This window comes from Elgaria multicarinata, chromosome 7 (genome assembly GCF_023053635.1).
Source record: "Elgaria multicarinata webbii isolate HBS135686 ecotype San Diego chromosome 7, rElgMul1.1.pri, whole genome shotgun sequence".
Lineage (NCBI taxonomy): Eukaryota > Metazoa > Chordata > Lepidosauria > Squamata > Anguidae > Elgaria > Elgaria multicarinata.
Window position 1 is genome coordinate 56523459 of NC_086177.1, and position 26299 is coordinate 56549757.

The 26299-nt window shown below is 40.2% G+C and overlaps 2 protein-coding genes across 2 annotated transcripts in view; one reads left to right on the forward strand and one right to left on the reverse strand.

The window, feature by feature from the left end:
- Window positions 1–2110, forward strand: part of THOC1 (THO complex subunit 1) — a 31001-nt gene extending 28891 nt beyond the window's left edge. The window contains exon 21 of the mRNA XM_063130610.1: window positions 541–2110. Coding sequence (XP_062986680.1) covers window positions 541–836 — 296 coding nt within the window. The 3' untranslated portion in view covers window positions 837–2110. The remainder of the gene's footprint in view (window positions 1–540) is intronic.
- An 829-nt stretch (window positions 2111–2939) lies between these two features.
- On the reverse strand, window positions 2940–24718 carry USP14 (ubiquitin specific peptidase 14). Its single transcript, XM_063130612.1, has 16 exons — window positions 24638–24718; window positions 22115–22260; window positions 21633–21665; window positions 20916–21020; window positions 18967–19070; window positions 16590–16648; window positions 14389–14519; window positions 13933–14013; window positions 12926–13026; window positions 12273–12387; window positions 9667–9732; window positions 8986–9078; window positions 7483–7611; window positions 4968–5028; window positions 3816–3923; window positions 2940–3678 (listed from the first exon to the last, which is right to left on the reverse strand). Exons 1-16 carry the CDS (start codon window positions 24651–24653, stop codon window positions 3527–3529), a joined length of 1500 nt encoding a protein of 499 aa, XP_062986682.1. The 5' UTR covers window positions 24654–24718; the 3' UTR covers window positions 2940–3526.
- Window positions 24719–26299: the final 1581 nt, after the last annotated feature.

Consider the following 26299-nt stretch of genomic DNA (forward strand, 5'->3'; position numbering starts at 1 on the left):
AATTAGTGTGGAGTAGCTCTTTACATTAGCTTTTTTGTTTTCCTTTTAGAATGTCTGAAAGTATCCAGTATTTTGTGAAAGTACCATGAAATGTTCACATCAGTCATTTATTTTCAGCTAGTTTGAAACCTAATGACAAAAAGGTTTATTGGAATCAGCTGCATTATTTTACACCCCATATAGTAACATGTTTCATTTGGAACATGTATTATATGCATCCTGGGATATTATTGGCTTAGCTGTGCAGTATAATAGCTAAGTAACAATGATATTGACAATTACACCTGTGCTATGTTAAGGTGGGGAAAGGTGACATCTGACAAACATGGAATTCAAATGGTGGATTAAATGTGCAAATGCTTCTTCTGTAGCATAAAGGAATTTAAATTACAAGGCATGAGCATGAATACAAAAAGGGCACTTTTTCACTGAAACCTGGGTAATACCAGCAAAGCGTGGGGTTCATTTTTCAGAAACCATTTTTGCTAATGTCCATTTCTTAAAAAAACCTGTTTCCTAAATATATTTTTTTTGTTTTAGGTCCAGATGTTCAACGAGACAAACTTGTAACAGGCGAACAAATAGAGTTATTTGCTAACAAGCTTGGGGAATATTGGAAAGTTCTGGCACCGTATTTAGAAATGAAAGACGCTGATATAAGACAGATTGAATCAGATAGTGAAGATCTGAAGATGAGAGCTAAACAGCTGCTTGTAACTTGGCAAGATCAAGAAGGGATCCACGCTACCATGGAAAATTTGATTACTGCACTGAGCAAAGCTGGATTAAATGACCTTGCTGAAAGCCTCACGAATGACAGTGAAAACAATAGCTAATTTGGGAATAATTTTAAGAATTAAAATATTGGCTGTTGTTGCTAAGTAACAGAGTGTAACATTTGAGAGGGCAATTTTATTTGGTAAATAAAAGTCTTTAATAATACAGTTGTCTAGAAATTCCAGGAAGGAGAGGACTAGTACTACTGATCAAAATTAGCAAAAATGGGACTCTTGACTTCATTCTCAAATTATGAAAAAGCTGAATAATTTGTGAGTATGTGTTGGATGGGAGGGGCTAGCACACAAGTCTTTCTTGTATAATTTACAGTGCTTAACAGCTTAACCTATGGAGGCTTTAGAAATCCTTCTTTTTTGTTAATGATTCTTCCATGGCGTGCATGTGAGTATAAATGTAGGTGTGAAAAGGTGTATGCAAGTAGTCCCTTTCCTTAAAATTTGACTCATACAAGTTAAGAAAGGAAATTGGTGGTGTACTATAACAAATGGTAGTTTCTGAATTGATAAATCAATTCTCATGGGAAATCACTAAAGAAAGTTGTACTTCTGTTGTGGATGTGTTCACAGTTCAGTCATGGCAATGGCGTACAGGTGGTCTCAGCTTGCATGCTATTGTCACCTTACCCTGACGGTTCTGGACGGAGATGAAGTAAAATCTATTTAGTAAGTTATTTGTTCGAAGGAAGTGCAAGGAACGGCCGTCCCTTTTCTTCTACTGAATCTGATCAATGATCAAGTCTGTCTAGTCAATTATTCCCAGGCATTTAATATTTCTCAAAGATCATGAGCTGAGATTTGTCACCCATAATATCTGAAATTCGTTGAAACAGGAACTTTATAAATGCAAAGCATTCAGTCTACCCTTTAATTATGTCATTTCTTACTAGCCAAGCATCTTGATCCTTTTAACTCTGTCCACTGTTGTAATGAAAATTCCGCCTAATGGTGTGGTGGATAGAACACGTGCAACCTGATGTTCATTCTACTCCTAGTGCAGCCTGAACTTTTGTACTACAGTGTAGTAATGGACATTAGGGTGTTTGCATTCATGCAGGAGAAAATATATGGTACAGTAGTGTGGTGAAGGGCACTATTTAAAATATCTCTTCATAGGGTAATCTCATGTGTAATTGGCAATTTCCAAGTAGGAGGCTGTACTTGTTGCTTTAATGGTTGTAAATGCGACAGGTAGTTAAACATCTGTTATCTGTGCTAAGTAAAATTACTGTAAGGCAACCAAGTAAGCTCCCGTGCACCCACTGGAGACCTAAAGCTATAAGAGTCATCCTTTTTTTGAATCTTAAAGTTTTAAGATTAAAAAAGGAAGCTTAAGAGCTTGGCGTGAGCGGTCAGATAGGTGTCCCTATTTAATCAAGAGTGTGTCTAGGTGCTCTTTGTTCAAGAACCACTCCCCTTTTCTTAATGTTACAAATAATTAGCAAGTCAAAAACTGTGGTTTTAACTGTAGTGCTTTAGCAGACCATTGTCTTGCCCTACTGTGCTGCAGACCAGCAATGGGCTTCTTCAGAAGTCACCGTTGTTCTGGACTTGCTGTTCTGGAGTTCTTAAATAGAGTACCAACCTATTACACTTTTTGGGAAGAGCAGTTGGGCCTTTTCCTGGCAGGTTCAGTGGTAGAAGCTGTTCCTAGACGATGTGACAGGAGAGCTGAAGTGGACAGATGGCATACCTATAATGTTGATGTGAATTCTGTAATACAAGCAGTATTCAAGAATGGCAACATGGTGAGACTGAAACTATGAGCAAGTGCATATACTCTTAACATCTTCCAGAGTAACCCACAAGAGTAAGTCTTAAGAGTAAGAAAAGGGGAGCTCTTAAAAATCGTTTCAAATATAAATTCTCTTCCCCAACCCGTTAAAGGTTTTTTCTACTTTAGGTCATTCTCGATAGTCACCAACCCGCTCCGCTACACAGTCTGCACTCTTCTATTCCCTGTCCAGTCCAGTCAACACCCTAGTATTCCACTGAGTGTTCTTCCACAACAACAGCATTCAATCGATGTTTTATAAACCACATGTTGATTCACAACTTAACTTTTGGGGGGAATTATGATACCGGTATGAATAAAAAGTTATTCAGCCACAAGCGGAATAGATAGAAGACAAACACAAGCCATAATTATATAAGAAGCACCATCATTACTGATCACCATTTATTTAAAGTCATGAAATGCCAGCAACAGAGCAGACTGAGTTGGCACATCAGGCTGGACAAATATGTGATTGTAGCCATATTTCCGTAGGCTATGGGCAGCAGCACTGAGTTACATGTTGAGGCAACAATTGATTTTTCACCTTTCTGACAGGTGTCAGACACAATAGAAAGAATGGACAGCTACTGAACTGGTAGAAACCATGCAAGAATTAACAACAAATGATGCATGAGTAGGTGTGTAATAAACATCTTGCTGTTAATGTTAGGCTGAAGGGCAAAAGGCTCACCTAATTCACCAGTGGTTAGATTGGTTTAAAAATTGACTTTTGTAACACATCAACTAAAATTAATTTCAAATACATTAACCTGCTACCACGATTGAGTGGCTGCATCATCTAGTAGTGGCTTTCGCGCACAGATCAATTTTAAACATGTTTTACTGCTTTGCTGCTCCAAATGAGATTGGTTCATACAATTTTGCAGCCTCTATATGAAGGACTGGAGTTAAGAAATTTATTTCACACCTAGGCAGAAATGGGTAGAAATGAAGTCTATTGTTCAGCTTCAGTTTCCATTACTTCAATTCTCCGTGGCCCATAAAGTAGAACATAAGCTATATGCCAGTCTCCGCCACCAGATAGCCTCAAAATATCTTCAGGTGTAACAATGCTGACTTTGTCATCATCAAATTTAATCCATTCATCTGTGAAGAAAAATACACTAGTAAATTGCATGCATATGATATAAACAGTACAGAATTCAGTTTTCCAGTCAAGAAAGGAAGGTACCCAACCCTCTTCTATACAATTATTTTGCTATCTTATACAGTTGCTTCTTTACCTTGTTTTCTTTTAACCCAAGATACATAGTGTCCAGAAGAACTAGATCTTCCCTGGTGTGTTAGTACTGCCTGAAGTTCATAATAACCACAGTTATTGGAGCCAATATCTGGGGGAGATAAAGACATTGCAATATAACATTACACTAAACTCTTTGCACATTTGTATCTTTTTGTAACTCACAGCAAGCTATAAGGTTATTGGCAAATGAAACAATGCAATTTAGCACAAAATATTTTTAACAAACAAAATTCAATTTGGACTAACAGTTTAGTAATACGTTTTATCAGTCAAATGCCTAGTTCTCACAATATCTTTTCCACGCAGGCACACAAGGCAAGTGAGGACAACAAAGTGTATATGTGAAGGGAAAGAGGACCAGCAAAGTTAAGCAGAGTGCCTAGGATTAAGAAAATATCTAGAGGCACAGAGCAAACAGTACAACTGCATGTGATAGGCTTCGCAAAATTTAGCATTGCTATCTGCATTATTTTTCCCAAAATGCATCACCTACGCAGACCATGCCAAATATGCTGAGAAAAAACATGCACTTCCCTTTTGAACTAAAAATTAAAATTCAGAAACTACTTAAACAAAAAAAAGTGTAGAGTACAATAAAATCCTAACAGTAAATAAACGCAATCTATCCAATATTATTTATTTATTTATTACATTTTTATACTGCCCATCAGCCAAAGCTCTCTGGGCAGTGCACAACCAAAAACCATAAACTGTAACAAGTACAAATTTAAAACATTAAAAAGTTAAAAAGGCAATATAAAACTAATTACATTAAAAACCAGGGAAATATGTACAACAACAGAAATTATATATCATCTATAGTCTCTTAAATAGTAAAGTCTGATCTCTTCCCTGCTCCATTTCTGTAAGCATTAGGGTTTTTGTTTTGTATTTTACTATATATTAAAATAAAGTACCATTGAAATATTAAAGCATATAATTTATCAGATACATTCTTCACTCTAGGGTTTAAACATATCCTCAGACATTCAAACAACGTACAAATGGGAATTCCAAAGTCTTCTAGCTGTTTTCAATTCCTAGTTAATAGTAAATTGTGCTAATTAAGTTAGGATGAAAACTCAGTGCAGTTTTAAATACAGACATTAAACGTCTTTTAGTATCCACTTACCATCAGAAAAGGAAAACTGCTCGTATTTAGCTTCCTTCTGTGCACCATCACCTTTACTAGACTTAAAAATGAAGCATATGTTTTTGAATTAATTTCATATAAGGTGAGATAACTACATTAAAAAATAAATAAAACCACTAAGAACCTTTAGCATCAAGAAACATTTTTAAAATAAAAGGCTAACTCTTGGGCTCAAGCTACATGTGATGGTAGCTCCCCTCCTATATTTAATCCCAGATCTGACCCAATCCTACATAAAGCAGGTGGTGTGCCAATTTCAAAAGCAAAGGTGGCACACAAGCAGAGGACTGGACATTCAGCTGCCCTCCTCACTCACTTCTTTACACATGGCTGGTGTAGACCTAGGTTTAAACAAAACCAGCCTTCCACTATTTTGAGTAGTTAACAACTGAAAACTAATTGCAGTTAGTCTACTGTTCTGATTATTCCTTATTGTAGCCCACTTAAACCCACTCCTCATTCATTATTTAATACTGACTGCAGCATTTCCGAGTTTATTTTGGTTCTCTTATTATAAGTCATGTTTCAGATGTAACATTCTTGTTCCAATAAATCATAGTTTAATCAGATCAAGAATGAGTACAGTGCCTGCATGATCCCTTCTCCTGTGCATTGATGCAATACTTCAGGGTTCATTAACTTACGGCTTCCCATTATGTCATACTATAAGCCAGGATTGCCAACTATGGTTTGAGCCAAAATTGTAGTCACAATTTAAGCCACAGTTTCCTGGTTATTATTATTATTATTATTATTATTTATTTATATAGCACCATCAATGTACATGGTGCTGTACAGGGTTCTAACATGACAGGAAACTGAAGGACTGCATTAAGGCTCACAAGAGAAAGGGGAATGGAATATGCAAGCACAACACTTGTCTGTGGCTAATAAACTATGGTTTATTAGACAGAGATAGTTCTGTCTGAACAAGAACAAAGCCTAAAACTTCAAAGAAAAGGTTTTCAATTTTAACTTCTGAAAAACTTGCACTTACATATCATGCATTTTTGGCAAGGCTTTACATTTGTAATTGGATTTCTAAAAAGGATTCAAAGTTCTGTTCAAAAGCTGAAATTTCCATATTGAAGTTTGCAGAACTTAAGGGTGCAGTTTTATGCATGTTTAGACAGAGAAAACTCCGGCAATTTCCAGCATACTGGGAGTTGTAGGACTTATTTCTGTCTAACATACATAGGATTGCACTGCAAATTGAACTGCATGTTAAATGACATGACAGTTTTAGACCCAAGTTGCTTAAAGCATAATGTTCCAGATCTGGAGCTCAGCATGTCCCTGATATGCTCACAAAGGCCATGATCCAGAAGGCCCATTTTGACTTTCCCCTGCTCTGAGCAGCAGTCCTTAATATGCTGTATCACAAGCCACTTCTGAAACTCCAAAATGAAACAAAGCCAGAGTCAGAAGCAGCACTAAGCATGAAGAGCTAATCACATTGCTCTCAACAAGTAGGATTCCACATTCATTTCGACTTAGCTGTGCCCTCCAATGAAGCTAATCAGAAGACCTTGTGAGCGTGGGGAACGGGGAATTCTGCATATATCATTATAATATAATATCTGTGTGGCTTCAAGGATTTTCTAAAGCTTTGTTGTTTATTCGTTCAGTCGCTTCCGACTCTTCGTGACTTCATGGACCAGTCCACGCCAGAGCTTTCTGTCGGCTGTCGCCACCCCTAGCTCCCCCAAGGTCAAGTCTGTCACCTCCAGAATATCATCCATCCATCTTGCCCTTGGTCGGCCCCTCTTCCTTTTGCCTTCCACTTTCCCTAGCATCAGCCTCTTCTCCAGGGTATCCTGTCTTCTCATTATGTGGCCAAAGTACTTCAGTTTTACCTTTAATACCATTCCCTCAAGTGAGCAGTCTGGCTTTATTTCCTGGAGTATGGATTGGTTTGATCTTCTTGCAGTCCAAGGCACTCTCAGAATTTTCCTCCAACACCACAGTTCAAAAGCAACTATCTTCCTTCGCTCAGCTTTCCTTATGGTCCAGCTCTCGTAGCCATAGGTTACTACGCGGAATACCATTGCTTTAACTATGCGGACCTTTGTTGTCAGTGTGGTGTCTCTGCTCTTAACTATTTTATCAAGATTTGTCATTGCTCTCCTCCCAAGAAGTAAACGTCTTCTGATTTCCTGGCTGCAGTCAGCGTCTGCAGTAATCTTTGCGCCCAGAAATACAAAGTCTGTCACTGCCTCCACGTTTTCTCCCTCTATTTGCCAGTTATCAATCAAGCTGGTTGCCATAATCTTGGGTTTTTTGAGGTTTAACTGCAACTCAGCTTTTGCACTTTCTTCTTTCACCTTCGTCTAAAGCTAGGAATTTAAAATACTCAAATACTTAAAATATTAATTGATTTTGGGTAGGAAATTTTACCTATTAAAAACAGTACATGATAATCAGGAGCCTGAATCGTGTTTCGCTATAAATTCAAAGTCTGCAAGTAAAGAAAAATGTGTACAATGTCACCTACATTCTTTGGCTGCTGATTTACTTTTTTGTCTTCCAAGTCCTTGAATTTTGATCGATATGAGACCATCTTTTCTTGAAGCTCTGATGTACATAGTTCATATACATCCAACATAAGAGGAAATTTAACATCCTAGGGGCAATTAAAAAAATGTGTAACATCCATGTAAGTCATCATAGGAAGCTAATCAATTACCACAGTTTCCCACAACTATTTGAAATGCAATTAATTTAACATGTTTAAACACATCTTTCCACCCCAAGACTCAGGATTTAATTGTATTAAGAATCTTTTTTTAATAATATTTTTATTTGAATTTTATAACACATACAATAATCACACATCAACTCAATATACCACAATAATGAAATTAAAAAAGAACTTATTAAAATAATATAATATCTCGTGCACCCCACCCACCAAGACCCTTATAATCCTTTCCAAAATTGCAGTGTATCCTGCAACGGTTTACTCCCTTTCCCCAATACAAATTTAACAAATGGTCTCCAAATCTCATCAAAGTCATTTCACTTCAGCAGTCCTCTCTTAACTTTAATACTACTCGTGAGTCTGTCATTAATAGCTATATCCCAGACTTCTTTATACCATTGTTCTATTTGATAATCCCTTTGTTCCTTCCAATTCCTGGCAATTATTAATCTAGCTGCAGTTAATAAATTGTTTATTAATTCTTTACTATTTTGTGTACATTTTAACCCCTTCATATATTGATAACAGTGCTGTCCTTGTCCCTATCTTTAACTTCCATCCCATTGTATCATTTATCTCTTTGAATACTATTTGCCAAAACCTCTGAATAGCTTCACAAGTCCACCACATATGGAAATATGTACCTTTTTCCTGATATCCTCTCCAATAATATACAGAATACTTTTTATCCATTTGATGTAGGCTTACTGGTGTTAGATACACAGAGCCTGACCCCATGTCCATCTAGCTCAGTATGGTCTATTGTGGCTCTCCAGGGTTTCAGACAGGATTCTTTCCCAGACCTACTTGGAGATGCCTGTGATTGAACCTGGAACCCTTAATGCCCTTCCTGTGTTCATAATACGATCTAAAAATATCCACTTTAACTGCTTGGAAGATCTACATAAATTTTGCAGCGTTTTGCTTTTCCTCCGATGTGCTTGGTTTGGCATGTTTTCAAGCATGGGTAGGCAGCCTGGTCTCCGCCAGATGTTTTGGACTGCACACCCATAATCTCAGACCATTGGCCATGCTGGCTGGGGATGACTGAAGTTGTGGTGCAAAACATCTGGAGGCACCAGATTGCCTACACCTGTAGTTAAAGAATGCAGCATATCCAATCAAGCAGATTACACAGGCTGTGCTGGTCCAGCCTTCACCCTTAACTGTAGTGCAGAAGCTTCGTAACCAGCCCATGTTAAACTAAAGTATACCAAGAGAGAAGCACCAACTGTTGCAATTAGGAACTAGCTGACCAGCAGAAACTCAAACTTAAGAAATGTTAAATATACGTACCTTGAGAACTTTGGCATTTACAGATTCTTTCTCTTTGTAAAAGAATCGCACCATCTGAATAGTCAGATAAGCAGGCAAGCGACTTATCTTGGACTAGAACAAGAAAAGCATTGACTGGAATCACTAAAACATGTTAAGCAATCACTACTTCATCTGCAACCAGAAGCAAACAAAGTAAGTTTCATTGGAAAAAGGAGCAGCAATACCAAATTCCATATGACCGGATTATGTGCAAAGATACACTCAAAATGTAAGGGTGTACGCACACAATGCTTTGTGCACAGGCTGTCACATAGAATTGTACAAGGAGTACCAGGTTCCTGTATTTGGTTCTTCCTTCCCCAAATAAACATATGCACGGTGGAGGTGTTGCAAGTGATTTAAATATACTAATTTCTTTCTATACACAGTTACTATTCTCTGGACTACAGTGACCGTGTTTAGGATTAGGGTGCTATGCTGTAATCTTTAGACTGAACTCTGTCTTTCTATGCATTTGTAAGGCATAACAACAGAATCCATTATTATTATTATTATTATTTATATAGCACCATCAATGTACATGTACATGTTATTGAAGGGACTTTAAAGCTTTGCTCATTGCACTCCACACACTTAAAATGTCAACATAAGCAGATTTCTGTTGTCACAAAGAGATCTTGTCAATCAAGTGCTACTCACAGATTTTATGTAAAGGGCATTTCTTTGCAACGTTGGAGACAGTTTGGTAATTTCTTCTTGAAGACGCTGAAAGAGAAACATGAAGCTATACTACGTCATGCAAGATCATTGTGAGGTCATTGCTTAGGTTTCTCTTTCCCTCTCCCTTCTTTTATATCAGTTTCTGCCACATAACACTTAGCATACACCAGTGGGCCTTAAACAATGGTATCTGCTGCACTCTCAGAGGGTCACTAAGGCCTTAGCTAGACCTACCTGCTATCCTGCGAAAGAGGAGGGAAGATCTCGCATTGTGTTTAACGTGAGATCCCTCCTCTGTCTACACGTGACACGCGACAACCTCAGCAGGAAAGGCATCATGTCTGCCATTTCTAAAAAATTTTTAAGGAACAGCAGCGCATGAATGCTCGTGCGCTAAAGGTGTTTTTTTTAAATTTAACTCTTTTCCCACTCCACCCACCCTACCCCTGATGGGCGCAGCTCCCAGCTCCACGTGAGGAATTGGGTTCCGTGGTCTTGGGCTCAGCCCGGGATCGCGGAAAAAGCGGGGCAAAAGGCGAGGGCTATATCCCGGGGCAAGGGAGGGATGATCTCTCCCTGATCCTTGGATCCCCTGTGCGTCATGTGGATGCACAGAGACAATCCCGGGGATCGCCCCAGGATAAAGCTCCATCTAGATATGGCCTAAGACTGTAATTAAAAAGGAAGAAGGTGAAGACTGAAGGTTTCTGAGATTTCCACCACATGAAGAGGCAACCCTCTTCTTAGTTTACCTTTTTAAAACTTAAACTGAAAAACACTGCATGCAGCAGTGTAAGCTGATGTAGAAACTTTGAAGATTCATTCACCCACCCCAGCTGAATTCACTATTCTTTCCTATGCACATACATATAGGTTGGCAATACTGAATGAGGGGACAAATGAGGCAGCTGTGTTTTAATTTAGAAGCATCTGATGCATCCTTCTACATGGGAGCTCTAAGAGAAAATAATGTGGGGGCCCACAGAGATCATGCAAATCAGAGCAGTGACCTGATTCAATACAATTAAAGCTCCACTGGCATACAACTGTCAGGATAAGGAACATAACAAATTACCTGTAATATCTAGAATATCACTTTTTACCCACTGTTACGGTGTTTGAAAACCGCAGATCAGTAGCTGTGTTTTCACTAAACCACTTGAAAATTCTTAGAATAGCAGACTTAGTTCTGCACTTTAACAAACACAGAACGTGTTCAGTTTTTGCTCTTTCATCTCCTGTAATCCTTTCCATTCCATCCCCATCCTCACTGCCAACACCACTTTTCCATCTCTCTCTCTCTCTCTCACTGTATACATGTCTGGGAGCACACACACGTTTTCATTTTTATTATAAATCTCTAATAATTGAATATCAAGGATCACATATATCAGTTCCCCCCCTTTCATTTGCTCCTTCTCTCAGCTTCCCCACAATTTGCACTTCAATTCCCACTCAACAACCCTCCAGTTGTCCCTCAATCAGTGCTGCCAAATGACATGCGGTAGTATGTAAACATATTTTTATTCCAATCATGATATTATAAGTGACCTTGTGCAATCTGCTTTTTCCTACAAATTATCAATAGTATACTGAATGTATTTTTAGGAATGAGGGAACAAATGAAGGCGGTTGTGTTCGCCCAATGGAAGTTTTGATTACTTTCCCCCCAAAACACAGCTGACCCCAATAACAAACTGCTATTGAAATTCCATTCCTCCATTTCAAAATCAGTTTGTCACGTAGCTCGTGGGACTTCCATTAAGGAAGGAGTCTACAGCCCACTGCCCATTGGGATCACATAACTAGTTCTGTGGTTCACTGGATCAACATTTCAACACATGATCTAGAGTATGACAGTTAGTAACAGTTGCCATCCTCTCCTTGTGTAAAAGCAGTAGCTTTTAAGACTTTTGGAATAATAAAGTATCTTCCAGGGCAATCCCTTATGGTTAGGTGAGATATTTATGGTCTACACATTAATTGCTCCAGGGTATGTTTAACACAGTAACTCTGCTGAGCACAGACACTGCAATGAAATTTGGTACACACATTCTGGGAATGGTTCTACATTCCATGCTTGAGTACCACCTCCACAACTACACCTATTTTTCAAACGGAGTGTATAGAAATTTGCAACACACTATAAAATGCAATGTGCTACCTTTCTTGAAGATTGAGGCATAAGAATACAGCTGGTATACACATTTAGGACATTCAGTGCATATTCTACATTTCAAGTTCAAACCTCCAAGCTTATACCTATATTGAAGGACACCAGGAGTGAAGAAAGGCTTCATGAGCAATGTACTTTATTAATATAGAAAAAAACAACACTACTAAAGGTATGGAAGACGATGGGGAAGAAAAATATAAAATACAATTTGTAATGCAGTATGTAACTTAGAGACTGTGATAACAGAAAGTTGGTTTAGATATTCATGTTCAAACATGATCACAACCTACACATCAGTTCTCTCCACCACCCTTTTCAACCTGTTTCCAAACCAGCCAGGAGAAAGCAAGGCCTCACAAATAAAGTACAATAGGAAGAAATTGATATTAAAGACATTACATTTGCTCACCAGTTTAAGACCTGTGAAAAGATATTTAACTTCTTGATTGATAAAGCAACTAAGCTGGAGTTGATTCTCTCTTCCTTTTGTCACCTCCTCCTCTTCAGCTTCTGTGCATTTCATGCTTCATATAATATTAAGGACAAAAAATGCAAGCACTTCAATTAATGCTCTATTTGGAAATGGTTGAGTTTAGCATAATATTAAAATGAGTGCCAGTCAATACTCACACTTTCTTTCAGAAGGTTTAACTTTGCTATGAAACAGTGGTGCTTATTATTAAAAGCTGCTTTGATGGCAGTGACCAGCTCTTCTGCTAACTATCGGTATAGGATACATCTGCGCATCATGACATGAGCTTCATTTTTTTAATCAACTCTGGCTATGTTTTAACAGAAGCAGTTGGCTGCGTTTCAAATAATTATTACATTACATTCTCAAAGAAAGCCCTTGTTTATGCAGTTCCCACTTTATGAGATTTTCTTAACTTCCCTCTGTCCACTTAGCCTTGATATTTCAATATTATACAGAAATGTTGCTTGTTTACCCACCACAGAATATTTTTTAGTGTGCATTTCCTCTTGTATAATTAAAATTTATAAATCCCATCCCTGTTTTATAAATCATCCCAGATATATCTTTCCAGAAAGTGTTTAGGATACGTAGTTTCAAACTCAATACTGAAAAACTGGTCAATTAAGCTCTTCTTTTTAGGAGGAGGTGCTGCTGCTGCTGCTGCTGCTCCTGAAGCTCCAGAGTCCGTCTGTAAGAACAAAAAAGCAGCACCTTCTCATTTTGGACTTCTTTAAGCCACAGCATTGCCAGCTCCTTTACACCCACAGCATTATCATTCTGCTTATTAGAACTGGGTACAGACCTCAGCGTGGAGCACTCTGAACAGGACCTGGCAAGCCAAGGCCCTTCGGCCACCCGCTATGGGAAACAGCCTACAACAGCTAGGGGAAAGAGAAGGAAGAGGGAGGAGTGCACAGACAAGATCAGGCGATGTGGTACGCCTGGCAGTTCTCCACGTTTGGAAGCCACTGACTGCCGGCCCTTACCAGAAGCCATATTAGCTCCATCTTGAGCTCTTTGCGAAACAGACAGAGTCTGAGGCGCCCCCATTCTCTTCAAGGTTAAGGAGAGCTCCCTGTGTACAACCTCATTGTGTTTGCATAAATGTCAGAGCACCTCTCTTCAAGAAGGTAGTATTTTTCATTGGATCAACTGTCAGATATGAAGGTGTATTCAAAAACTCAAGTTTCATGTTTCTATTGTGGCTACTTACACGGGTTTCAATACACAATGCTAATAGTAATGCTTGCACTGCTGCAAGAATCAGCCTCTTGTATACTGTAATAAATAATACATTGGGCAAGCCTCTAGGAACGAAGCAAGGTAGCGGCATATTTGAACTATTAAGGGTGCAATCCTATGCATGTTTAGACAAGCATAGGACTGAACCCTAAGATTATTATAATCTTTATAAGGTCACAATCCTTTCGGCATATACAAAATCTTGCACACACCGGCATGTGCCCTTTTCTTTAAATCAATAGCTGCTACTGGTTTTGGTAGGGAGCAAGGAAGGAGAGAAAAGAGTCAAAACCCTGGTCAAACAGAGAAGTACTGACAGTTTCTGTTGATTTGTATGGCTAAGATAACTTACTTCCATAACTGTGTCACCTTCTATCCCTTCTAACTTCTGCTGCAATACTCTCATCATCTGTACCCAACATTCATTGGCATCCTATGAAAGAAATAGATCAGATCAGATTTTTATTATGCGGTCACAGACCCAATAAAAGCAATACCAACAATCATTAATTTAACAGTCTTTTGTTCAACAGGCTAAAAGAATTATTTAAAACTCTATGAAAGAAATAGATCAAAACCTACTGTTTGACAACAGTGATAGCTAGAATTTGACAAGTGTATATTGTAAATACACACAATGGAGTCAACTACAAACCTTTTACATCTGGAGTCAAGTATCTTTTGTAGTTGATTCCAGATGTCATTTCAAAGATGATCAGTAATTGCCTCATAACTGAAGTTATGGGAACAACAAATATATTTTTGGGAGAAATGTGTTGAACACAAAAAGTGAAAGAAAAGAATTTACCTGTTGAAGATATTGGCCTTGATCCCCTTTCTCCGCAAACTGGGGAAAGGCCATATGTAAAAACTGGAGAAGAATGATGGGAGGGATACTAGAAGAGGTTTTATCCATGGAATCAAATAAATCTCTAAGAGCTTGAAAATAAAACAGAATTGTTTTCAAAGAAGTGAATAAACATTTAATTATCAAATACTAAAACTGATATGATAAATGCAGCACATTTCATAAAACCATACACCCATTTAATGCATATCAAAGTACAGCTTTTCAGTGAGGGCCCATTTAATATTTACATCATATGCACAATCAGTCTGCTGGCAAAATAGAACTGAAACAGCCGTAATAAGTTAAATTTCTGCATGAGGAGGTTTAATATATGACAATACTACAAGGTCCAATAACCCAATTGCTATTGAATATTTTTAAATTTATCAGAAGCTATTTAGAGCAGAAACACATACACAGTTCAATCACAATTGGGTTTCAACAATATGCCAATGGTCAACTTGCATTAAAAAACAACCTGTTCATACAAAAAGCCTATTCACATGAGCCAGTTAGCACTGGAGCCACAAATTTACATGAATATGCAACTTCCCTTCTGCAAGAAGGAAAACTGTGTGCTATATTGATTCAGCCTGAGGACATGAGCGTGCATAGGAAGTGATACACCTGAAATGTTGATCAGGCAGTGGACCCTTCATTAATTTAAAGCTCATATGTTCTCTCAGTCCAATTTCACCGCTCACCTGACTTTTGACTTCCCTGATACCAAGACTTTGTAATTTGGCATGAAGTTACAATGGATATACAGTTACATGCCAGGAATGTACACACACACACCACTACACCTCCAATCCAGCAGCACTTTAAATGTACCACCTAATGCAGGAGTGGGGAACCTGTTTCAGGCCTTGGGATGAATTCAGTTTCAGAGAAGCTTTGGGGACACATTGCAGTGGTGAAAGGAACCAAAGGTAAAGGGGGAAGGGCAAAAGGGATGGGGCAAAAAATACAATAGATACCAGCATATTGTAGCTTAAAGCTCTTACTGCCAATAACTAAACCTTAGGAGAGGCATCTAAACCATTTAGAAAGGTAAAAAACAACAACAGCGCAAAACCCAGGAAATCAACATATGATTGGTGGTTGGGGGAAGGGGGCACAGTCCTCTGGGGAACTCCAGAGGGCGTGATCTGGCCCTCATGCCCTGACCTAATGGACAGGCAGAAGGAGCTTCTATGCATGCAACCGACTCTCCATTCATTTCCATTAAGAGTGCAGCTATAAACGTGGAAAATGAACGTAGGAAAGTCCTGTATACCTGAAAGCTCAATAAGGGATACAGAGCAGCAGCTCCCTGGCATATTTTTGCTAACCTTAGGATGAAATACTAAATACATCCAAAAGGATTAAAAGTTTTGAATAAATGCAGGCAATTTTAAATGCAAGAACTTTAAACGAATAAACTGGATTTTCTTATCAGGCTTGGTTTTATTTTCTAACCCTGGTATCAACAGCCATTTAAAAAGCACGATTAGCATAATGACACATATTTGATCAAATATGCATCAGTACAGAAGAGCCTAGCCGGAAAGGGAGCAAAAGAAGGAGTAACCTTTAAATTAATTTCCAGGGTTAATATTTTAGGAAAGGGAGAGGCAAGCACAGTTGTACAGAGTAGCCAATGAACTTACCACCCCAAAATTCAATAACAGCAGGCAGCCATACCCAAAACTGAACAGTTCTTTATTATGTTTTTCCTTAAATAGAGTGGCAGAAATTGCAGTGTCGTGGCACGTAGTGCCTTGGGCACTTTTGTATATATTAAATTCCTTATACTACTGCCTTCCCCTTGTTTGAATTTGAATACAACGGCGTAAAACAGGAAAACAAAGTGGGCAGGCATTACCCATGTTCCAATGTGCACTCTCTAGTTTTGATTATCCCTGGAATTTAAAAAGCTTCGCATTCGGAAAGGGGACTTTTGTAGCAATGAGTATTTTGATTACACATTTTGAAAGGCGCACCAAGCAGCAGCTTAAGAGTTCAAAGGAGCACCAGATATCTGAAGTGCTGCTACCGTACTAGAAATGTCCTATTATAAAAAAAGGCATTACTGTCTTGTGAAAAGAATCCTGGATGTTTTGTTACTAAGTAACACAAAATCGCATAAAGTTTGCCATTGCTGTTCAAATACAAACCTGCAGTAATATACTGAGCAGAGGCCATTTCACCTGAAGCTCTTAAGGCACCAGCATATCTAAACAAACATTTAAAACATATTTAGTTTGGCCTTAGATTCAATACAATACACAAAAATAATGCAGGGGTGGGCTTTGTCAAGACAGAGTACCTTCCCGTGTACTTGGAGCACAGCTATGTGATAAAAAGTAGAGATTTTGAGAGCCTCGCCATCATTACCATTTTTAAATAGAAACCAATTGTCATGGTGTGCATGGGCATGCCCCAAGCTCTCGAAGTGTTAAAATGGGTGAGCAACTTGCAGGCCAAAACATCGGGAGGAACATGGCTCCCATGACCCTTTACCACTGGCAAAGGCTAAAGGAAGTTGTAGGCAAAAACACCAGGAGGGCCACACTTTGCCCATCCCTGGGTTAAAAAGTCCATGTGTCTTCAGCTCTGGCTCACTCATTCCTTGATCCAAGAATTCTACCCCCACCCAGCAACGTCATGACAGGTTTGGGGCTCTTATGCTCATCTTGTTGTCCCCTTTACTGGAAACAGAAATTAAATGAGATCATAGATTTATTTCAAAGTGGAATCTCTCCAGCTATACAAAATAAAACCATGTCTTTATCTTGTAGGGCCACTGACCACCTGCCTTAAAAATTTCCCCTCCAAATAAATGAAGGATTCCACTACCACCCCTCTTGTGACCTGCTCCCAACTTCACCAAGACACACGGTGGGCCCATTCAAAAGACACCTTAAACCATGGCTTTAACCATGGGGTTAAGCCAGAAAGCTAGGCTGTGTTCAGAAGACACCTTAAACCATAGCTTTAACCACAGCAAATAAGGCTTTTTGCTTTATTCACCATGGTTAAAGCCATGGTTTAAGGTGTCTTCTGAACACCTCCTGTCTTTCTGGCTTAACCACCGTGGTTAAAGCCATGGTTTAAGATGTCTTCTGAATGGGGTCACAAACAAGCTATTTGTGCCTCCACGGACAACTTTGCACCACAACATCCCATGCCTTTGCCTTTTCCTCTATGCCAGCCAAAAATTCATCAAAAATTCCAAATTATACAAAACCCTAAATTTTGGAAGCAGTTGTATAAAATTTAGATAGCTTGGATAATGTATTATCAACCATTTTGTCTCAGGCCTGGAAAGTATGCCTAGCCATGTCACAGTCATGACCAACCACAGCTTACATATTTATCATTAACACAGAAGAACTTTTAAAGTACACTCAAAATGAAGGTACTGTTAAAAGCAAGGAACTGGGATTCAAACTCTGCTGACAAAACAGGGCCTTTTTCATCCTCTCTTCTTCTTTCAGCCCCTTGTACCTCCTGAAAAGGTACAGCTAAGGAAGAGAGACCCCTGGAACAAGATGGAAATGTGGCACAAGGGGCTGCAACAGGAGGGTGAAAAAGGCAGGAATTAGGGGAAGGAAACTTGTATGAGCAGAAGTGTGTCCTGCTTGCACAAAAATAAACTTTAGATCCCAAGGCAAGTACAACTGAATCCATAAAAAGGTTGCTTAGTCAAACTTCTGGAATGCTTAACAAAGTGAGGACTTATATAAATAAATAACTCTCCTTTTTATATACAAATAAATTATACAAATCATTCATTAGATTCCTACATCTGAAAGGTGCTAGCAAGACTAACCTTTGCCTATTCTGCTTCTTGATGAATTCACAAAGAGCGGGAGCAAAGTGGCAGTAAAGAACACACAGAAGTAACATTAAAAATGAAGACACTATTTTAAAGGCATGGCAAATTCATTTTGTACCATCTACTTAAAATGACAATATTAGCATCTCTGTTTCATTCACATCCCTAGACACAGCACGCTAGAATTTGGCAACCATGAAAAGTATTCTTAAAAGCCAATGTGAAAACTACTAGGCAGTATCCAATAGGAAGCTAGCGGAGCCTGCAGCAGTCAGAAATGAGTGAAACACTAGTCTCCGGAACAGGGCAGATCTCTGGAGCATGTAGAACGGAGCTCTGCTGACCTGTCTCATTCTGGAAGTGAGCAGATACTGCCCGCTATAGTGAATCTACTTCAATCTGAAGGCTGATCAATAGCAAACAAAACACTAGAAAAAATAGGGAATAAATTGTGCAGGAGTAGAAATCATATTTCTAAATAAAATAATTATATAACATAAATGTTCTCAACTTTGGATCTGAATTATTAGAATTCTACCACTACATTTTAGCTAATGATGTATTTTACTACATCATTATTTTACTACATTTAGTTCCTAAATAAGAAAACGTTCAGGTTACAAATAGTAAGTAATTTATACTCAACCCACTTTAACACTGGTTATAATTCCTACTATTTTATAATAATTTTGGACAATAGCACTGAAACCTACCTCTTAAGGGCCTCTTTCAGTTCTGGCACAGAGCGAATACACTGAACCGTAGCATTCATATAACAAGTATTCCCAAGATTTGTTAAGCCACACGGTAACTCCATCTGTCAAAGAAATAGAGAGAGGTTCTTTGTATTAAAAAAAAAACTTGCATTACTAAGAATGTACTCAGTAGTGCTAGTGCACAGTTAAGGCATCAATTGCATCTGTTCCTGAAAATGTTGGATCTGGTCACAATGACACATGCCTTAGTTACATCTTGTTTGGATTCTTGTAATGAGTTCCTGCCACTGAAGAATGTTCGGAAACTTTGGCTTAGGTCATATCTGGACAACTTGCAGCTTGCATGTGGCCCTTGTCTGCTCTCTGTGTAGCCCATCAGCCCTGTGGTGATCAGCCATCAGTTGGGTGGCAGGAAACACATCACTTCCCCTCCTCTGAACAATCCCAATCAGATCTTGATCAGGATCTCTGGGAGGGATGAGGTTAAAACCTCTCCCCAGTGACCCTAAACAGGATCACAGTGTGGCAGGGTTAGGGTCAGCAAGATTGCAAGGAGGGAAGAAGTTCAAGCCTCTTCCTCCATGCATGATCTGTATCACACTCAGGATAGTGGTGATGGGCAGGGGGCAGGGGCTACCCACACACATACACCATCTTGCAGCCCCAAAACCAAAAAGATTGCCTACCCTGGCTTAGGTCCAGGATATCTGAAACATCACCTACTCCCATGTGGAACTACCAGTAGGTTGCAATCTTCTTCTGAAGCCCTACTGTGTGTCTCACCACCAAAAGAGATTTGACTGTTGGGAACATGGGACAGGGCTTTTTCTGCTATGGGATTCCCTCCCAAGGGAGATAGACTAGCCCCATCGCTGATGACCTTTAGGCAAGCAGCAGAAATAATGCTGTTCCATCTGGTGTTTAGTGTGTGTGTGTTTAACTGAGGATTTTAACTATTTGGGGGACTATAATACTCTATTTTAATTCTGTTACTTTTTAATTTTTTAGTATGTTGTTTCTGGAAACAGCCTTGGAGGTCTTGTTAGGCCAAAAAAAATTATAGAAATGTCTTAAAAAACAACCAAACTTCAGCTTACTCACAATGCTACAGCTTGAATAATTGGAGTCAGTTATAGGGAACATATAACCCCGTTACAGCAGCTTTACTGATAACCGATCTGTTTCTGGACATAATTCAAAGTGCTGGCTGTTACTTACAGAGTCCCACATGACTTAGGCAGAAATCCAACTAATAAAAGTGACTTCCTTCCTTTAAACAGCTTAACAACAACACCCATCCATAACACAAACTGCTGTTAAAATTACCCTCAGCCTGAAAGGCAATAGGTGGCTGCTGTTTGAGCAGGGTGGTGGTGGTGGAGTCTAAAACCCTTCTCAGGTTTACAAGTATGTTCACAATACATTCTTCTTCATTAATTTGTGGAGATGCAAGGCAGCATATTCAGACTTTAAAAAGGTAATTGGTTTGGGACCAGGCTGCCTCAAACAATGTCTTCTCCGATATGAGCATGACTGAGTTTTAAGATCTTCAGCCGAGGCATTTTTTTTTAAAGCATAGCCACCTTCAGAGGCATGTTTGGCAATGAACCGAAAGAGGGCTTTCTTGGTGGCTGCTCCCAAGCTGTGGAACTCCCAACTAAGGGAAGCTAAGTTGGCTCTCTCTCTCTCTCGCCCTACTGTCCTTCTGCGATCAGGCGAAGATGTTTTTATTCAAGCAGGCCCTCGGTGTGTAAGAGGGTCTGTTGGATTGGGTGTGGCTTTTATTTGTTAATGTTATGTTTTATTGTGCTTTTATGTATTTCATCGTTGTTTTAAACAAGTTTATTTATCTATGATTGTAAGCCACCTTGAGTGCCATATACTTGGTAGAATGAGAGGGTACAAATCAAATCAATAAATAACAAAACGGAAAAAAACAGGCTTACAGCTGAGGCTAACTGTTCTTCTGTCATATCTTCCACAAAGACAGGCCGAGTAACTGGCTCTTCAGGAAGTGCATCAGCAGAACCTATCATTAATAAGGTCATCCCCTGTTCAAGAGAGGTAATAAAAGTTATCATTAAGACAAAACAGAGTATGTTCCCAAACATTAGTTCTCAAGTTCAAAACAAATTACATGGTAGCTTAGAAATGTTTTAGTTGTGCACTCTATGGAGTATCTTTAAAAGTAGTAGATCAGTGCCAGTATATGCCATTTCTCTGATTTAAAAAAGTAGCATCTGCTACACTGAAATTTAACTGAAAGCTTGCTCTTCTTCCTTCCAACAGTGTTTTGCTTTACTAAAAATTCAGAGAAAAGACACCTTGGTTACTAAATGATGGCATCAGCAATTAACTTTAGCATCCCATCACTGCTTTTATGTCTACTTCTTCAAAAAGATAATAAAGCAAATGCATTCACAGCCCAATAGACACTAGTAACAAAAACAACAGTCAGGGAAATAAAATAAGAACACGCTCCCCTGCTTCATATCCCTCACTTTTCCCAACGGCCCCTCAAGCCTTGGGGGGAAAAATTCAGAGGGCTGCAGAGAGAAGATGCAGGAAAACCCTGTTCTGGGAATGCAAGTACTGTTCACGGAAGGGAAGTTAGGATCCAAGCCATAACAATTTATGTAATGCAACTACTCAGCAATACTTACATTCTTTATTTTGAAGTTGCCCCAGTCGTCATCCTATTTGAACAAAACAAAATAAATATAAGCATTTTGCAATACTATTAAGATGACTCAGCAGTTCCAGAAGACACTGCAACATCCAAGGCAAATCATCAGCAAGCATTTCGCTTATTAAAGTCATAATCCAAGGTGTCCCAATATATGGGTATATACAAGGAAGCACCATTTTCTATCACCTGCTAAGTTATTTTTAAAAATTCTGGGTGGCTTTTCTACCTGTATGCCTCAACACCAATACTGAAATGCTCTCCACAGCTCAGAACTGCACCAATACTTTTAGGATGCAATCCTATGCATGTTTAAATAGGGAAAAAATCCTGTAACTCTCAGGATGCCCCAGCCAAAGTTGCAGTTGTTTAGCAGAAAAAAGCTCTGCATGCATAGGATTGTGCCTTAAATAAAACATACGATAACACATGTGTGATAAAATTATTACCAAACTCTACCTTTAAAGTTCCACCCTTCATCATCACTTTCTGTCTGTCCGGCTGAACTCCAGTCAAAGCAAAAAGCTGAGCTTTGAATACCATCGGCGGTTCATCAGTATTCAGCTCCACTCCATCAAATTTCTCCTTGCCCCATTTTACATTGACTAGAACAACAAAACAGGATGATTCAAGTAAATCACTGAGCACTGGTGTACTGTTCATATTTATTCTATGACTAAATATTAGTAATGAAAATTGCAAGTTTCAGTATGTAATTGTGTCAGCTGCAATTTAAATACAATAGTGCAACTTTCTAAAACCAATGAAATATTGTAATGTGCACATTTGTTTGAGATTCTGATGTCAAGCCCAGATAATTTTGCAGGTCAGAAACCTTCCAAGGTAAGTCAGAAATAATAACCAGACATTTCAATAACAACATTAAAACAACATTTGGTGTTATTAAGCTAAATGCTTTGTCATAATATCGGCCAGTACACCATAACATGAATGCATACAGCTGAACACCAAATAGTGTGCCTTGGCTGGGGTTCACAAAACTAAGTATCTGTATATTCCATGACATCCAACTTTAGTAAAGAATATTTTCTTACAATCCATGTATTCACATTTCATAAAACAGATTGCTAAAGCCTATACGTTTACGAGTACTGATAGAGAAATTTACAATTTCTAGCTAGCACATACCATGTTCCATTATTCTCAGTGAGCATCCATGTGATTAATGTTCTGTTATACATCGAGTCTGACCAACAGTTTCAGAGGGGGATGGAAGAAATGTAGAGGAAGGGATTTCCCCCCCCCCTCCTTTTATGCTCCTCTCTTCCCTCTCCCCTGAGGTCTACAGAGCCAACTCTGGGGACAAGTCTCTCTGAACAAGCAGAAGTTTCTAGTTTGAGCAGAGTGGCTACTGCAGGCCTCCCCAGGCTCCAGAGCTGGCTCTGCCAATATCTGCCACCATATCTTTACTTGAGATAGTGACAGACTGCAAGCTTCTCTTCAGCCTAAATCTTAGGCAACAGAGAGCTCACTCCTGGCGTACAGCTCCCTGCTGCCAACACTGATGGCAGTGTGCATGTGCAGTCCTCTGCCTGTGCTGGTGGAAGGAAAGCAGAGAGTATAACATAAAATCTGAGATTTTCCTATCTTATTACTCCGCCTGCAAGACTCATTCATGCCCTCCTCCTATGCCAGTTTTTGAGCCAGGTACATCTGCATGCAAGCTACCCACTTTACTATGAGTGGGAATAATGCCACATAAGTACTCAATATGCTATTTCCCCCCACAATGTTCTCCCTCTAATTTACACTCAGTGCTTCCCTGATACATACACAAGTTACAGAATTGGCTAATGCTCTTCACCAAAACACTTCAACTTATCTTGCTTGTACTTAAGATTCTATCATACCCTATCCAGTATTCACCATTGAGCCTTGAACTCTCATAACTGTCTTAATTGCCTACTATGTATCCAAAATGCTCTGTATGGTTACCATTTCCACTTCTGTACAAGATCTAATGGCACTAAATCTGTAGATTATAGCAGTACCCAGTGGATTTCTTTCTTCTTCTTTTTTGGTCGTATATTGGATACTTTTTTGGTCGTATAAGACATTCACTCTAGTGTGAGCAAGGTATTTAAGCACTCTAAACCACTAGCCTTTAGCTGATGGGTTGCAGTGTAGAAGTGCAGCAGGACCAACAAATATAACTTGTTAACAGCACTGTCACCATTTTTTTCTGATGTTTACCTTTTAAAAGACAAACAAAAGAATAGAATGAGAACCTCTAAATTAGAAGTGGACCAGGGCCTCCTGTTCCTCTAACAATTGTACAGCAGAGGCGATTTCGGAAAGCGAGGGTCTTGTCACTGCTGCATGAAAAGCTACATCTGCAAAGATTCCCTCTTTTACGCAATTGTTGAAGACACAGGAGAGCTGCTGTTGTCCTACTTTGCATCAAGCCACCACGATTGGGGGGGGGGGGAGCAAAATGGCCTTATACAGAAAACAACTCAAAGTGGGTACCACATTGCAGGTTTGGCGTAAATGGGGTCCTGTGTCTGATAAGGCTGAAGACCCAGGATAGGGAGGCCTGTACAACGCAGAGGCCGCCTTCCGTGTGGAGACCTCCTTCTCTAGATGGCTCCACAAACAATAAGCAGCCACTACCTTTCCCCCTCTCTTTCCCACGCACCGGACCCTTTCCTACATCCCACGTCGTCAACCCTCTCCCACGTCCACGAGCAGCCTTCCCCCAACCAGACTCCTGTCTCCCGAGGCCAGCATGCGGGCGACACGCCGCCCAGCCAGGCTCCCGTCCGGGAAAGCCCTTCTCTGGCCCAGGCGGTCTCGCGCGGCGGCGGCGGCGGCAGCCCCCTCGGCCGCTCCTCACCGCCACACCCTCAGCTGGGCGGGAGGGGGCAGCCGACCGCTCCAACACTGAGCCCACCCGGGCCTAGGAAGGGAAAGCCCGACCAGGAGGCCCATGTGCGGCGGCGACAGGCGGGCCTGCCTCACCTGTGAAAAGCGGCATGGCGCTCCAGGAGACGAGCCGGGCGGGAGGCAGGGGGCGGCGGGCCAGGGGCGGCGGCGGCGGCGGCGGCTCGAGACGGAGGAAGCGAGAAGCAGCTCTACCGGCGCGGTGCTTCCCTCCCTCGGGGTCTCATTCAAACCGGCCCCTCAGGATGACGCTGCAAGCAGGGCAGGATGCGCACGCAATTCCGGAAAGGGAGCCTCCTGGCTGCCCGCCGTCTCGAAGGAAGCCGAGAGTGTTCAGGCGGTGCGCTCGCACCGTAGGCGAGGCTGCCTCCCGCTCCGCGAGATGGCCTCTCCTCTGTCCTTTCAGCTGGGGCTCGCTTTCGCTGAGCCTCCGCAGCCTGAATTCCGGCGTCGGTGTAGTCAAGGCAGGACTTTGGGGGACGCCGACCCAGCAGCTTTGGCTTACCGCAGCCTTTTGGACTACAGCTCCTATAATTTTGGTCATGCTGGCTAGGAATTATGGGACTTGCAGTTCAACACAAATGGAAATTACAGGTTGAGGAAGGCAGGTTTGCTACATTTTGAAGTAAGTGAAGTAATACCATCGAAAGCTGCCTTCCTCAACCTGGAGCTGTCTATATGGGTTGGACTACAACTCCCAGCCTTCCCCGGCTGGGAGGTGTAGTCCAACAAACCGGAGGGCAGGTGTCTGGGGAAGGCTGATCTAAGCAGCCCCCCGCATGGGTCACACACACGACTATTAAGGGTGCAATCCTATGCATGTTTAGACAGAAAAAAAGTCCTACAACTCCCAGCATTCCCTGGCTGGGGAATACTGGGAGTTGTAGGACAGTTATTCTGTCTAAACTTGCATAGGATTACACCCTAAGACTAAAATGACCTAACCTAAAATGCTGGCATCATTGCACAAAAGCAAGATATAGACACTGCCTGATCCTATCTGTGTCTGGTTGTTACTCAAGTAAACCCCGCTGAATTTAATAAGAGTGACTCCCAAGTGATCCTGCATAGGATGCAGGCAATGAAGAGAAATGTTCAGTCCCCTCATGCAATTCTGCTCTATATATGAGATTACACAAGTACGATCCCATATCCATCTACCCAGGCATACCACTGAAGTCAATGGTACTTACTTATGAGTAGCCATGTGAAGCATTGCACTGCAAATACACATGACCTGCATTAATCTGGAAGGACAACCAATTTGAGATGTGTACTTATGATACCATTTAGTAAATTATATCTTGTTTCTTCGCTTTATCTGGATAATTTCTTAAAGATGCAATCCTATGCATGTTTAGATGGAGAAAAGTCCTACAACTCCCTGCATTCCCCAGCTAGCATACATAGGATTGTGCCCTTAATCACATTTAAAACTGGACTTGCAGGTTGAGGAAAACATTGAGTTTTTTAGTGCCTGCTAAGAGGCACTACATTCAACAAGTCTAATGTCTTTCAAGGAATGAGTAGAAGTGTTGACAGCTTTTCAGTTTAAACCTCATAGCAGCACCAAGGTATTTTCTTCCTCAGAATTTTTGTATGTGCTGTACTTTCTAGATGACTACCCCTCAACAGACTTAATTTGCCTTCACAACAGGCCTCACGTTTGGGTCTATTTCTCCCATATTCTGTAGCACCCATATTAGTATGAATATGAGTGCAGAAGTCCCCCAAGAGGCC